This window comes from Bradysia coprophila, unplaced genomic scaffold (genome assembly GCF_014529535.1).
Source record: "Bradysia coprophila strain Holo2 unplaced genomic scaffold, BU_Bcop_v1 contig_732, whole genome shotgun sequence".
NCBI classification, from domain to species: Eukaryota; Metazoa; Arthropoda; class Insecta; order Diptera; family Sciaridae; genus Bradysia; species Bradysia coprophila.
Window position 1 is genome coordinate 2,608,016 of NW_023503972.1, and position 15,535 is coordinate 2,623,550.

At 33.9% G+C, this 15,535-nt stretch overlaps 1 protein-coding gene across 2 annotated transcripts in view; it reads left to right on the plus strand.

Moving 5' to 3' along the window:
• The window catches only part of LOC119084024, a 72,774-nt gene that overhangs the window by 46,086 nt on the left and 11,153 nt on the right, over positions 1 to 15,535 (plus strand). For both annotated transcript variants that reach the window (XM_037193845.1, XM_037193843.1), the window contains exon 3: positions 3,037 to 4,626. In XM_037193845.1, coding sequence (XP_037049740.1) covers positions 3,912 to 4,626 — 715 coding nt within the window. In that variant the 5' untranslated portion in view covers positions 3,037 to 3,911. The remainder of the gene's footprint in view (positions 1 to 3,036; positions 4,627 to 15,535) is intronic.

A 15,535-nucleotide genomic window follows, 5' to 3' on the forward strand; every position in this document is an offset into this window, starting at 1 on the left:
AATCGGTTATGTAAAGTGATTATTTGCCTCTGTTTGCGAAACGTGGTACTTACTTACGTGGCACCCGGGTGCTAACAGCATCTGCCTATCGAATAATTAAATCGTTCGATTAGGACTGAGTCAGTTATTCGGTGTTCAATGTATTCGATGTATCGCCTGCTTGATTCTCTTACTGAGAGAGATTTAAAGCCCTAACTCGACACAAAATATTGTCATTGTTAAAGACAGTTGATAGTTTTAATTAAGATTAGTTCAATAAGAACAAGGAAAAAGGAACAGTCTTGGAAGCTAAACATAAGATCTAAAACAGTTCGAGTAAATCAGGTAAAATCGGCACAACCGGTTACATCACAGACAAGTCTGAAATCGAGTCATAATGACCTGATTATATTTAAATATTAAATATTTAATCAGCATCATGTTTAATACAAAAGTACCGATTGTCTCTTTCAGTTACTTATGTGTCGTACATGTTCTGTAGCCTTTTTAGTCGCTAAGTCACTGAACGCAAAAATAATTCTTAAGATAAGCTTACCGCTCTTCAGTCACTTATATGTTGTGCACGTACTTTAGACTCTTAGTAAACAAACTCCCAAGATAAGTTTCCTCCCTCCTTACATCCTCCTCCAATATACAATTTTTTTAATCACAACTTTGAACTCTGGTCAAACGAAAGATTTTGCTGTTTTTTTTTTGTACCAGGAACCATCCAGTTGTTTATGCGACATGCCAAACTTCTTCAATGAATCAAAATTTTTTTAAATGTAAATAAAAACCAAAAAATTTGATAACCAAACGACCCTTGATCGATAACCAGTCACTTCTCGCAGTGATTCACAAACCGCGAACAGTGGCTTTACGGCTAATGTTCATTGTGATAAGAAACTAGTAGGAGTTCAGAATAATGTTTTTTATTACTTTTGTGTTATTATAAGATCATTAGATTCATTATTCTTATCGACACCGCAATCACAACATGAAAATTCAATTTGCTTTGCAAAATATTGTTTCGATGCACTAGACGAGAATATTTATTTCGAAACGGAAGTGATGAAAAGTGTCTATAGTTGTTGCTGTTGTGTGTGGGGTATCATTACAGTTAACGATCTATTCGACTGTTGTCTTTAGTCATTGTTGTAGAATTTTTGCAATTATCATTAAAATTACAACAAAGCAAAAACGCTCTGTACTTATTCTTTCCATGCAAATAAGATTAATTTTACAAGCCATTGGAATCCTTTAAATAACCTTGAAATATAAAAATATAATTCACTTTGCATGATGAATTCGCAAAATTATATATCTCTCTCTTCTCGTGTAACATGTCGTTATACACACTCGTATATATCATAATAAACGTTCAATTTCCACCGTCATAGAGAGTTAATGTATTATGTATCACGTTCATTATGTATAACCATTCCGCGGATAACAATGAAAGAAAAAGAAAAATTATTGTTTACGATCTCAATTTCATTTCGTCAAAATAAATAAAGAACTGGCGTGCCAAGAGCAACGATAATAAGATCCATCCTGTGATTGTGCGCTTAAAAGAGACATGGTTTCGGTTTTAAGCCTGGGAACAGTTTTGCCAAATTACACATTCGTCATGTGAAGGTTAAAGGTTAAATCTTTAAACGAGCTAGCATCAGGTTCAGGCGCACATCTCGTGCCTGAAGTTGACTTGTTAGGATTGAATTCGCTAAATCTTCGTACAATCAAGGAGGGAAATTGTCATTAAGTCTCAGATCTCAGCGTCTTGATAGGTCTTGCAGGCCTACAAATTTCCAAATAAACCGACTGCTTGACCAAGTCATTCAGCATTGACTTCACAAATTGGTTTTTTTACCATTCACTTTACGATCCTACCATTGAAGAGAAAGAAGCAACAGACCTTTTGACCTTTTTTTGATTATGCACAGATAAAAATGGGTCGCTAAAGAAAACGTGCGAGAACGTCCAGGATCTAATAGGACATGGTTCTTGTTGACGGTTTCACCTCCTGTCAGCAAATTTTTTCTTTAGCTTAATATGGCGCGGTAGTACTTCTCACGGTAAAACTTCTCGAAACAACCGTATTCAGCTATGATAACAGGGATGTAGCTTTTGTAGTTGTCAGGGTAAACTAGAATTTAAATTTTGGGCAAGACAAGGCGAGTACTTATAAAAATATTTGACTTGAATCTTTGCAAGAAACGATATTGAACTTTTAGAAGCATCTTCACTCAATGCAATATTTTTAACAAAAGAAGTAGCAGATTTAGACATCATGCAACAATGACTTTCACATAATTCAGTGGTGTCAGTAAATATAAACCATCGATAACTCGCCAAACCTGCGTTATCTTCAGTCAAATTGGTGTCATATCCAGTAATTGGGGGGTACAGCACAGATTTAATGATCTGTCGTGATTCGCCTGCCGTTTATTTATAAGGAAGAGCTAGGAAATCTGCTAATTCATAGAAATTAATGAAAACAATTCAACTAAGTAAAAGGCCTGTCTTTTGGATGAAGTGCACAGCTATAGATATCGATTCACTGAAATGAATGGTGTATGATTTTCCTAAATCTTCGATTACATCGCCCCTAGGTCTTCGTTTCTTTAGAATATTATTCGTGATTCAAAAATGTACGAAATTCTACTTCAATTTGAAAGTCCATAAAGAAAATGATCGACCGATAGGGCTTTGAACCTAAATGAATCTCCAGTGTAATGCCAGTATTGAAAAGAAAATTGAGAAGTAAAATCTTCAGTGAACTAAGAAGCACGCAAAGAAGATTTTCCAATAACAATTTCTGATGTATATTTAAAACAAACAAACGTTTATAAGACGAACAAAATACAAATAAATAAACCGCTCCAAACAGACTGTGTGTAGTGTGTATTCAGTATTGAACTCACCGAATTACTTCTTTCTCAATTTATTATGTATCTCGTACACTCTCGCTCTCTGTCCGCTCTCCGAGAACACATCCATTCATGTTAAAATTGAAAATATTTATATTTTATAACAAAATTTGTCTTTCCATTTCAGATCTCGTTGTTACTGACTTGAAAGCACTCGCTACGAAACGTTGTGTGTTGTGGAAAACACCCGAAAAATATATAATCATTCACATCGACCAACGCCATAAAATTTATTTCTGCGGATTTTATGAGTGATTTGGTGAATAGAGTTTCGTTGGATTTCAATTGTTTTAAGTTATAAAGTTAATGTATCGGCCAAGTGTAGTTGTGGTTTTGAATTTGAACATATAAGTGACTGTATGAATTCGTTAAATTAATTCAAGCCGAAACAACAAGAAAAAGGTGAATGATATAAGAACGTAAAGCGCATACGAATGAACGAAATAAAGTTTTGTAAAAAATTATAAGGAAAAATCGTAAAGTGTTTCTCTGAATAATTAAATTCGTATTATGCAACCGAAAATATAAATTTAAAATAATAAAAAAAAACTTCAAGGAAAACGGTGTTAAAGTGTGCACGAATTGATAATCCGAACAAAAATTTCCGGAGTATTATATACCATCAATCTAGGTATATATGTGGCACGAGAGCTTTACAAGTGACTAATTTCCGTTATTTTGAAAAATAATAATAAAAATACGAAAAAGAAAAATTGTGAGTTTAATTATCCCAGCTGAGTGGCCACGCGTTTGTTATTAATAATTTTATTCGCAGTTATAATCACTCGATTGTACAATTCTATTTTCCATATTTATTTACAGAATAATGTGAATAAAATATATCTTTTACAATTTGCTTATGGTTTGTGCTTATAAGTGTAGCACCAACAAACCAAAAAAAGAGTTATTGAGTTAAATGCGAACCAGTGATCTGAATAAGAAAAATACGAAAAATAACCTGACCAATGGTTCTAGTGAAGCAAAATATTTAATTAAATAAAAATGAATTCAATGCGAAACAATACCAACACAGTGGACACACTGACCACTGCAACGAATCACCAGACCGACAATCTGTCGGAAGATGTTGTGGATTTTGTCAAATCGGATACATGCAATTTAAATCACAACAACAACAACAACAACATAAAAACCAAACCACCGATACCCGACACCAAATCCACCAAACAACATTTCGGCACAATACCGTCCATATCGAAGAAGAAATTGACCGGAAACAATTTGTACGGTGATGCCGAGGTACGATCCTGTGTCAAATCATCATTTTCAACACTAGAAAATCTGTCACTGTTCCAATTTCCGCGCAAAAAGAGCGATCCGTCAGCCAATCAATCAATAGCAGCTAAAGAACGGCCCAAATTCGTGAAAAGTGCATCGATTGCCCGATTATTCGGCAACACATACAGTACGAAACGGGGCGATGCAAATGCGGCCACTTCGGCAACAGTGTCGGCGGATTTAATGAAATCACTTCCGCCCACGGAACGGTTTCAAAAGTGCTCCGAGAATTTCGTTGATGAGGTGCGAATCAGTGATTTTAGTGAAGATAAAGACATTGGTGTTAGAGCGTTTAAGAGTATTTCGAAGGGATTAGGACGATTGTTGTTTAGGAAATCGCACAGTGTGGACATTAGTGCACCGGATCCGGAATTTAAAGTATCGTATTTGGGAAATGTGCTGACTGGATGGGCTAAAGGTGAGTGCAAGGAAAATTATTTTGTTTTAGGTTGAGGGGATCGTTCATAAAGTATGTCATGCGTGTGGAAAAGATGCAAGATATTGTTAAAAATGTGACAGAAAGAGATGCTAATAGTCGTCACGCGTGACACCCTTTATGAATGATGCCTAGGTTTCATTGACAGGCAGTTCTTCCACTTAGTCTTTGTCTTAAACTCAGTCTCTCGTTTTCTACAAAAGATCAAAATTTCAATGGTCCTCTGAACATTGCCTTTCTGACTAAAGTCAATCAAATTACCTTCCACAGACGGCTTTTAGCGACAAAAAATAAGCAAAAATCTTAAACTAATTGGATTTAATGTATGTTGAACGAATGAAGTAAAAGATTTTGAATCAATATCTTGAAAATGCTTACATCAGAAGAAGTAATAGAAGCAGGCTCGATGTTTCTGGTTGCTTACCGTCTCTGAAAGTGTAGCGGTCCAACAATTTTTGGTCAAAGTGCAAATAAAGCAGAAATCCGAAATGTCAGTGGTCCGGAACCTACTTCAAAGAATTGAATATTTAATGTGGGTCCAATTGATAATAAAACCTTTCAAACCAAAGAAGCTTTTCCAATATCTAAATGAGATGTGTTGATCCTTTAATTGTTCAGTCGAAAAGTTTCTTCCTTTCTGAGACCTCAACACCTAAAACCGATATTATTATTGTTTCCCTCAATATCTTATCGTCGAAGACCTCGCTTTAAATTTGGTCCACGAACAACCGCACATCGGTGCTAATGAACTGTGCTCTAAGAAACCTTCAAAAATATCGAGAATTTTTTGTAATTTCCATTCAATATCAGTCAACCAAACATTACACAGAATGTACATTTCGACGAATTACTTTGTGTGTTGGCATGTACCGACCAATTTGTAACTAATATTATCGTAAGTGAATATTCATAAGGGAAGTTTCCGCTCACATTACGATTCCAATGTCAATGGCAAAACGTTTATTTTTTTATATTTTTTGCGATATGAAATCGGTCGCGGTTATACCAACAAAAAATGTCGCACTGAACAACGCTCTATATTTAACCATATTCGATTCGCATATGTTGCGAAACATATTCTATTTATTCATCAATTAATGTTGTAAATTAGACGGTTCCAAAATTAACGTACGTTCTTCACAAACATTATGGACGAGAAGGAAAAACGAAGTATTGACTGCCACGATTACTTCAAATGGATATGGAAAATGTACACCGCAAAATCTAATGTCTCGCACAATTTTTCTTCTGTTTATTTTGATTATTTTTTTCCTCAAAATTACAACGGCATATCCGTACTTCGTTCGTTTCATCTTGGTCCATTTTAGAAGAATACACATCGAATGAATAAAACAGAAAACTTTTTATCAGTTCGCCACAACGGTAAGCAGTGCGGCAATTAAGTGAAAAAATATATATATTCGTCACGTCGGTGTATGACTTAACTAAAGCTCTTGAATATGCACTTTAATACATTCATATAGATTGTCGTATTGGAATAGACGACGGTTTTGTACAGTCTGTACAAGCAATATTGTAATTACATTTATTTATTGATAAATGTTGACTGAACCATTATATCATCCGTCGATTGTTTTATATTATATATTTACTATATTGAAATGTAAATACATTGCGACGTAAATTGCTTCATTTAAATGTTCGTTTAAAACTGCTCGGACGGATCTTTGATGTGAAACCATTTTCATAGCGCTGACATGGATACATTTTTTCATTTCTTATTTCGTGTTCTCTATTTTTTGTTTTCTTGGGATTTGCAGTTGATGCTGCTACTGTTTACAGTTCCATTAATTTAAATGGGCTTAGAGTGTTGAAATATTTATTTAGAGGCGATGTGTCAGTTTTCAGCTTTTCTCTTCGAAAATTTAGTTTCATAATTTAGTTTGGCTCAGTATATATTTGTCAATTGATTGAAAATTCATTTTAATGTAGGTGTACACTGGATCCATCCTTATTTAGGCTATGCCTGCCGAAAGAAGATTTGTAAAATTTTTATTTTTTTAAATTGTTTGTCATTGCTATATGAATTGGCTTAGTAGTCCCCGAAATACTCGGTATCCCTTATACATCGGCTGGCAGAAAATCCAGCTGGATCTGGGCTCTATTAAGCGGCAGGGATAGCATATTCGGAAAATGATAATATTCATGTGACAAGTGAACCTTTTCTAACGAGCTACCGTTAGAGCTAATTCTTTAAATAAATATTGTCTTCAGCGAAGTTCACACTTCCAGTCTTCGACTTTGTATGAAAACTTTCGATAGTAAGAATCCCTTTGAATAGACCTGAAATGTCTCATGAAAAAGCTTAAAATTCTCTGCTGGCTACGCGATTACCTTTAAGGCGAATGCACACTACCGTTTACTGTCATCGCAGAATAAGATATTTCAATTTCTAAAACCGATTTTAATCGATTTTTACCAATTTCTAAAGTATTTTCCAAATTGTAGCATACGTTAGACCATGGAAAAAGTTGCGTAATTGTCGATCTCATCAACGCGAAATTTCTCGTCTGTTTCCGGCCTTTAGATTATACATAGTACCATTAGTAACTCTCCTACAAACCGGCAAGGTCTATCGTTGATCGATGTATATAATCGATCAATCTGGTACTTCTATTCTTTGAACTATGTTTTAGTGTTTGATATGAAATCTTGTACTTCATTCGTTTACGTCAAGATTATTTTAAACTTTTCTATATAAAATAGCAATAGAAAGGTGAACGCATATGTTGGTCCCGTTGTCAACAACAGATGTCCAGCCCTTTATTAAAGATAATAATTCGGTGTTGCATCAAGGTGTGCATTCGTAACAAAACGAGTTGAAAGAAAAAGTTGAGTCTCAGTTTCTTCGATCGTTAACTGTAAAATAAAGTTTGAAAGAATAACATTCGTTTTCCAATAACATTGTTATCGGCTCTTCAGAACCCATCCATGATTTCTGTATCTGCGAAACTGCGTTCCCACAATGTGAGAATTGAATCGGGAAAGCGCCATACTAAATGATTTATATGTGTTTTACCTACCATCCAATATCTAGGTAAAATATTTAAACTATGCTGAGCTGCTCTCATGTATTACTATGGCAACAATTGATTTATTGCGTTAAAACAAATTATTTTCAAACAACCAATTGCACAATCTCTTTTCAAATATTTGAGATATTTATTTATGTCTACACACAAAACTCAGAGCCAATGTATATTAATGTACGTATGCAATGGCATGTTCGCTGTATCATATTAAAATACGAATGTCCAATGTTCGAAAACTAAACACAAACTGGCAAACTGTGGACAGAAAACATATATATCGAGCTGTTTTGTAAAATGTGAAGAAACATTATTATATTTGAGAAAATAATATTTATGTCGAGTTGTATTATGTGTACGTATATACAACGGTGGTACACATTTTTTTTGCATCGACAGAGATCGGATATATGTGATAAATAACAAAATATCTCAATATGGATATGGCTTTTTTTAGTGTGTTTTGAAAAGTAAATAAGAAACAAACAAAATAAAATGGGAAAAAAGTTTTCAACTTCAATTTCGTTTCTTGAAAGAATTAAAGTGAAAGTATGCTAAAGTTCGTTCAACTTCACTTGTTGCATTCAAAACTTCCATGAATTTTATCTCAATTTGTTCTGCCATAATGTGTATACTGTATACGCAAGGTTCAACTTTAGTTCAAGTATAAATTGTGATCAAGTGCTGTTTGCACATATTAAAATATTTTACGTTGAATTTATGGCAACACAGATTATGTTGCACGGTGAGCAGCCTAATGAGATATTAGTTCGTTGATTTGCATTATGATGGTTCACCGATTGTGTGAATATTTCATGCTTGTAGTTTTATTGACCCCTTTCAACACTTGTATTTGAACTACCAGAAACTTTTTGTACATTATTTTAATCATTACGTGATCCGAGTTCCACACAACATAATTTAAGACTCTGAATTTACTTGACAGCGTCTTAGGGATCGATTACGCTAGGTGTGTGCTTTTACCCGTTTTTGTACATTTTTCTTTGATAGATTTAAGATTTCATTGAAAGGTTAGATTGCGTTGAATTATGAAAATTCAATTTGATTAACAGATGTCGTAGCATTGCGACAGATTCTGACCGTCCATTCAACAGGAGAATCCAAATTTTTAATTGTATTCTGGAAAAAGGTGAGCGGTACTTACTTCAAAATCATCCCTGGAAGTCAGTGATCCCTCGGTATAAGGCTTATCATTTGGTCAAGTTAACCTGAAGAAAGCTGGTTTGGTTGGATCAGATTATGACCTGAATTATGACCTACAGGTATGGCCTGAATTCCTACTTTGTCTATTACAAAGTTGGTGAGGCGTTAGATATCCAGATAGTATTGTCTCACTATATCGGGAATCCATGACCTGCTCCGTCATTAACAAAATTTCTTTTTGAAAATGCTCGAATTCTATTGGAGTTTTCTTGGGAACAAGGTTCATGGACCTTATCTAATCAACTAGTGAACCGAATGCAGGAGTAATCAAAATTCTCTGAGAAATGTTTAACATAGTGTTCCACACAGAAATATATTGGAATGATAATAAACGGATTATTTAAAAAAAATAGATGTTGAGCTACTGGACAAGTCAGAGATTGGTCCATATGAAAATGTTCCTCTTGATGTACTAGATTCTGTACATAAAACATTCTGGAAAAGTAGGAAATTTTGTCCTGAATTTATTCAAATTTTCCTGGTTATAAAGGCTCGTCGGAGGAGGAAAGGTAAAATTAGTTCAAATTTATCTTTTAAGTCCTACAACGAGAAGACAAAATAATCTTCAATTTGCTGAATTCTTTTGAATTCTTTCAATTGGCAGATTCCTTCGTTTGCTTACAATATTGAAGTCATTTTCACGGAACCGAAAGAAAATTACGAGATTATTTTTAATGGATGCAATTATGTGATGGTTTTTAGATTGTAATCTAAAACCGCAAACAAAACAAAACCGCAAGTTCGCAAACGACCCATGTCATTATATATGATGGAAAATTTGCAATTATGAAAATTCACCGTCGTCACTTTCGATTTTGCCAGTTCATTTCTTATTGTCGTTTTTATTCACGTTGAGAATAGATAATAAAAGGTAAAATCGAAGCCAATCTTTTCATGAACAAAATGGCCAATTTGAATTTTCTCACACAAAAGCAAAACATGCAATGGCGTCTCGTCATTGTTAAATCGTTAACTCTTTACAGTATATTGTCACATCTGAATCAAACAGAAACAAATGTTTGGGAATATGTGAACGAAATCTTTGTTCTGCATTAAACATCGTAAAATTGATCAACTTTCTATCCATTAATTTTAGCATCAAATTCAATCATTTGTCTGTTCAGACTCATAAATATAATTAACCTTTACGATCCAATCCAATACGTCGAATGTATTGTCTTTAAGTGTATCGCAATCATTCTCTCTAAATTCATATTCTAAAATATCTTTCATTATCTCACCATATGTGTACACATTCAACTCGCAACAGAGTCGTGCTTGTGAGACTAATAAAATGTGATCTTTTCGATATGAATAATTGAATGATAAATGTCGACAGAAAAAAGTGAATATATTTATGATACCAGGGCATTCGTAATATATGTGCATACGTAAAGAGCTGGCCCGGAGATTAGGATTATAAAAAAAGCAATATTTGTTATTTTGCAATTACAACTCGTTTGCATGACCAATTTACTACACACAGCTCACCATTCACATATTTACATAAATTAAACCACCGTTGGATATGTTTCTAATTAATTTGTCCTTGATTACTCCCCATCGCATTCAATTACATCTATCATATCACCGACGACGACGCCGCCGATTATAAAGAGCGATACACATACAGAGCTTAATATGGGAAATGTGAATGTTAATTGATGTTGATGATGGTGATTCATTTTGGAATCATTTTTGTAGTTTGATTCCTGAAGTACAACTAAATACTGTCTGGTGCAAATTTTTAGACCCGTACGAAGTACTGGGGTCTTATACGTTTACGTCTTCTTTTGTAACACGTCCAGTTCGATTTCCAAAGATAGGGGATAACTATTGTGGGTGGCCAGAGATGCCAAATAAGCGAGAAAAGAAGTCGAAGCTTATGTCTGTGTAGTGTGTTTGTATGGATTGTTTCTATTTAAAAGTTAATAATGATCGTAAACCGCTGTAACTATTACCAGTTGCCTAACAAAATGGGGACCGGTCGACATATTGGATTTTAATAAAATTGAAACATCTTGGTAAAAATGGTACTTAGAGAGTTTCTGTCAACCCATTTGAGGACAACTTCAAGCTATATTGCGTGTACTGTTCGTACGGGTCCCTCCTTTTTTTTCGTTCCATACGGAAATGGAATATACTTTGTGACTCTGTTGAATGATTTTCGGTTGTTCAATTGCTTTCTTTCGTCATTGGTTTGCTCTATAATAAAATCAAAGTATGAGAACCAACAACATGAGAATGTTAAGTGAATTAATTAAGAAACAATGCCGTTGGCACTCTGTCTGAATTAAAAGTTTTTTTATTTTATTTTCCTGTTGTTAAATTCAATTTTGCATTTCTGCGATTGTTTGGTTATGAAAGATGTTTGCGAGTAACTAACTGTCTGTCTGTATACATAAGAATTATAAAATTATAAAACTAAAAATATTTTCAACTCTTTGATCATACACACTCATAACTCTTTTAACAATTTTTTTTAATGAATAATCATGACGATGGATGATGATAGAGAAATGAAGTATTTTTTTCAACTTCTTTCATTCATTTCAACAATTTTCATTACATAAACAGAGAAAAATTACGGATCGAATCGCATATGAAATTTTTATTGGTAAATCTTGGGTTTCGTTAGCGATGATGGAGGAGAAAGTTTTCATCAGAGTCGGTAATTTTTTTCTGCTTCTCTCTCTGTTTGCATTAAGTTATAAGTGACTTTAAGTACATAAATGAAGAAAAAAAAAACATACCGGCCGACGATCCCAGATCATTCCACTTGATATGTTATGCTATCGAAAAGAATTCGAAAGAAGAAGAAGAAACGACAACTGTACGAGAAATTCCATTACGTTTTTCTTTTGTTTTTAATATATCAGTAACACCATGATCGCCGCACCAATGTGTATTATGTTCGGGAATCTGATGAAAGTGAGATTGTAAAATAATATTTGATAGATCAACGCGTTGAATGAATGAAAACGTTTTTTTTTTTTGCGATACTTTGAGTTATTACTATTGATTCGTGCCGATTCAGTCAAATATTTATCTGTATGAAAGGAATTCCGTTGAAAGAAATCGAGAGACGAAAAAATTAGCTAAAATTTTCGCCATTCCCGTCGTTAATGTTCTTCGCTCAATTATGTTTTTTTGTGCAACACTTGGTAATTGTGCGAGAAATCGTTAGGTGGTGTCCTCATAACTGAAGCTACTTTTTTATGACAAAGTTTTATGAGGACAGATTTCACTTATAGATTGAGATGTTCTGATGCTAAATGAGTAAATTGAAAAATCTTCGCGTGATGTTCGCAGCCTGATCTCTGGTCATTAAAAGGGAGGGCATATTAATGGTAAATTTTGGTAAATTCGTTTAAAAAAAATAAACCAATAATAGGCCCTCAGAAAGTAGAAGAATCATTTCCACAATTATCTTCCATGAAAATTGTGGGTCCGTTGACGGCTAAAAAATTATTAAATCTAGTACTTCGTTTGTTTCAACTTGAAACTTTCAAGTATCGCCAAATGTTTGGTACAAATTCTTTTACGCCATCAGGTTTTACATGCGTACTAGACATAGTTCGACTTTTATTGTTGCTGTATGCTGTCGATAACAGATGATTATTCGTTTTTAAAAGCTCCATTTAAGGACAGGCGACAATTTTTAATTTTTAAACAGAAATTCGATTCCTAACGAACCTGTCTCAAAACTTGCATCGTGTAATGTCTTTCTTTCTATATCATAATACATCCAATCACCGGGAAAGTATATGATCATTCAGAATTTTCGGTTAATTACACAGTAAGCGGAAATTTTAAATGAAGTGTTCATCCCATCAACATTAATTTCGAAAAGCGATTTTTCCTTTTTTTTGCCTTACGTCTTACAACCACAGACCACCGAAAATGTCATAAATCATGCAATTTTCGGTGAAGTTGCAAAAGTCTCATTCGTTAATTCATCAAACCGACAAGCTCCTCATTCCATTATCAATTTAATATAATTATACAGGTTGAACGTATAAATTTTCTCTTTAAGAAAACAAAAAAATGAAGCAACGACCATCTTCTCAAGCTCGATACCTCGTCAGTATCATACACATGAAATTATTGTCATGTTTTTTTGTTAAAAGTAATGCAATGGTTCGCAATGGTTGAAGATTTTCGGCATTTTTTACTTCTTCTTTCTTAAAGTAATATATGCCACGAGGTTATGGTCATGTTTATAAAACATTTGATGGATATTATCTATACAACTCAAGCGGTTTTTTTTGGTTGAAAAATGAGTTGGCATTATAGAAATTTAGCTTTTGTTTTTGTTTCAATTTTTTTTCCTCTTTTGTAATTGCGATCTCAAGTGCTCTTGTTTTTATTTTTACAATACGATCTTCTAGTTATACTTAGCAAAATACCGGCTATACCACCTGTTGAATTGATGTTAAGGTTGTTTAGTTGCTTCAACTGAAATGAGTCTCTGTTCAAGACTTATGACTGAAGTCTTACAGTGAAACCAAAAAAAAGTTTTTTTTATCTTCTCTTTTCTTGAATGAGTTATTTATGGATGTCGTTTTGTTTGGTTTTGGTTACAATGTCTGTTCCTAAATGGTTGTTATTATTCATTCCATATTAAATGTCACAGAAATATGTTTCTTTCGTCTTTTTTATTCATACTTTTTTGTTTGTATTCGTTTTGTATCAGAAATAAATATTGCCACGGCCCAAACGCCATTTAGGCGGTATTAAACATATTTTGTGGATGCGGTACATACCTAGACGAATACAACGTTTATTCAAATCCTCCGAGAGAAAAAGTCAAACGCTTCACCTTGAATTTTTTTTTTCGTTTTTTTGTTCTTTTGAATAATATCAAAAAACTGTATAATATTTGCGATGTTTCACGGATGGATGGTGCCTTAAATATTTGTCACTTTTAAGCGAATAATTAATCTTCGAATATGAATAATTGCTGTAGTTGTTTGCACTTCGGATGCGTGCTGTATCGATAGATTTCGTAGATATAATGTGTGTGATCATAAATTTTTGTGTTTTTGTTTTTATTAGTTCGGTTTCCATTGAAAAATCGAAGGTTGAGTGCAAAACCACCTTCCTTAATCACTTTGACTCTAAGATCAAGTCGACATCTCGAAAGGCCAAGATCAAATTGACGTTAAGCTGAATGGGTTTTTGTTTATAAAATTCGGAAATTAAAGGAATGCTCTCATACATTTAGTGTAAGCTCAAGGAAGTCAGTTTAACCTCTTCGGAGACAGCAAGCATATGATGAGTATTATTGTTACTTAATCTATTACTTCCTTTGACAAAAGTATTTTCAATCGATTTATACAAAATCTTTTACTTCATTAGTTCTAGCAAATATTTGGATATATATGACCTCATTCACCTGATCAACCGTTTACTCGTCATTGCTTTCGATAACAGATGATATGAAATTTGTCATAGAATATAAACTAGGACATTAAAAACATTGAAACTCCAAGATCTTTATCAATTTTGAGTGCGTTTAAAGTCTGAAATAATGCACTGTTTCTAAGAGGATAGTTTCAATCAACGGAAACACATTTTGATAGGTAACCTTTCACACCCGCCCTGAACAAAAATAAAGTTTTACCGAAAATGCACCCAAAAATTGATCGCTGTTCTGAATAGAGGGACCCTAGGGGAGTTCAAAACGATAGTCCGTTAAGCTGGACCAGATGCTTCCCCAGCCCATACAATTTTTTCCTTAGTTGTATGGGTGTGGGGAAGCATCTGGTCCAGCTTAACGGACTATCGTTTTGAACTCCCCTAGGGTCCCTCTATTCAGAACAGCGATCAATTTTTGGGTGCATTTTCGGTAAAACTTTATTTTTGTTCAGGGGGGGTGTGCGCTTTCTCCGCGGTTTTTGAACTTGCCGAATTAATTTCGTTGGTGAGAAAAATGGATGGAGCGGTTGATGGAGCTACATTATTTTCAGAGGATTTCCAGGAATTTTAGCATTATGTCTACCACATACCATGCTTTTCACAAGTGTTCAGGTTCTGATTCTTTCACTATTATCGTCAATATAGCGGTCGCCTTCTTTTTTAAGACATAAGAAGAAAATACTCTAATCTCAGCTTGTAAGAAATTATCTGAACCACTAAACGTTTTATGTTAAATCATGTTTTAATACGTTAGCGGCGAATAGTGGTAGACGCACAGGCAGAGAGAGAGAGAGAGAGAGAGAGTGAGAAGATCGCTTACAAATTCATATCTATAGCAGAGAAACGACAAGCTGATGTAAAAGCACAAAGGTGTAACACTAAAGTTGAATCTCAATGTATGCTGTTTGATATAGTCATAAAATAATTTTGATGTGCAGTCGAATGATTCATTGCGTTCATCTTCATCGAGCAATCTAGCTGCTATTTAAGGACTGGAATATCGCGTAGCCGTTTTTATTTTTAATATTTTTTAATAAATTCTCGTTCCCATCTTTGATCGCTTCAACTTCTTTTTTTGAATTTAATTTCTTTTCGATTGAATTTAAAAAAAAAATGTTTTTTGTCAAGAATTCCAAAGAGACTTTAAAGGAACTGGAATCTTTCAATGCACTTTGCATGGAAATGTAAAAATTTCT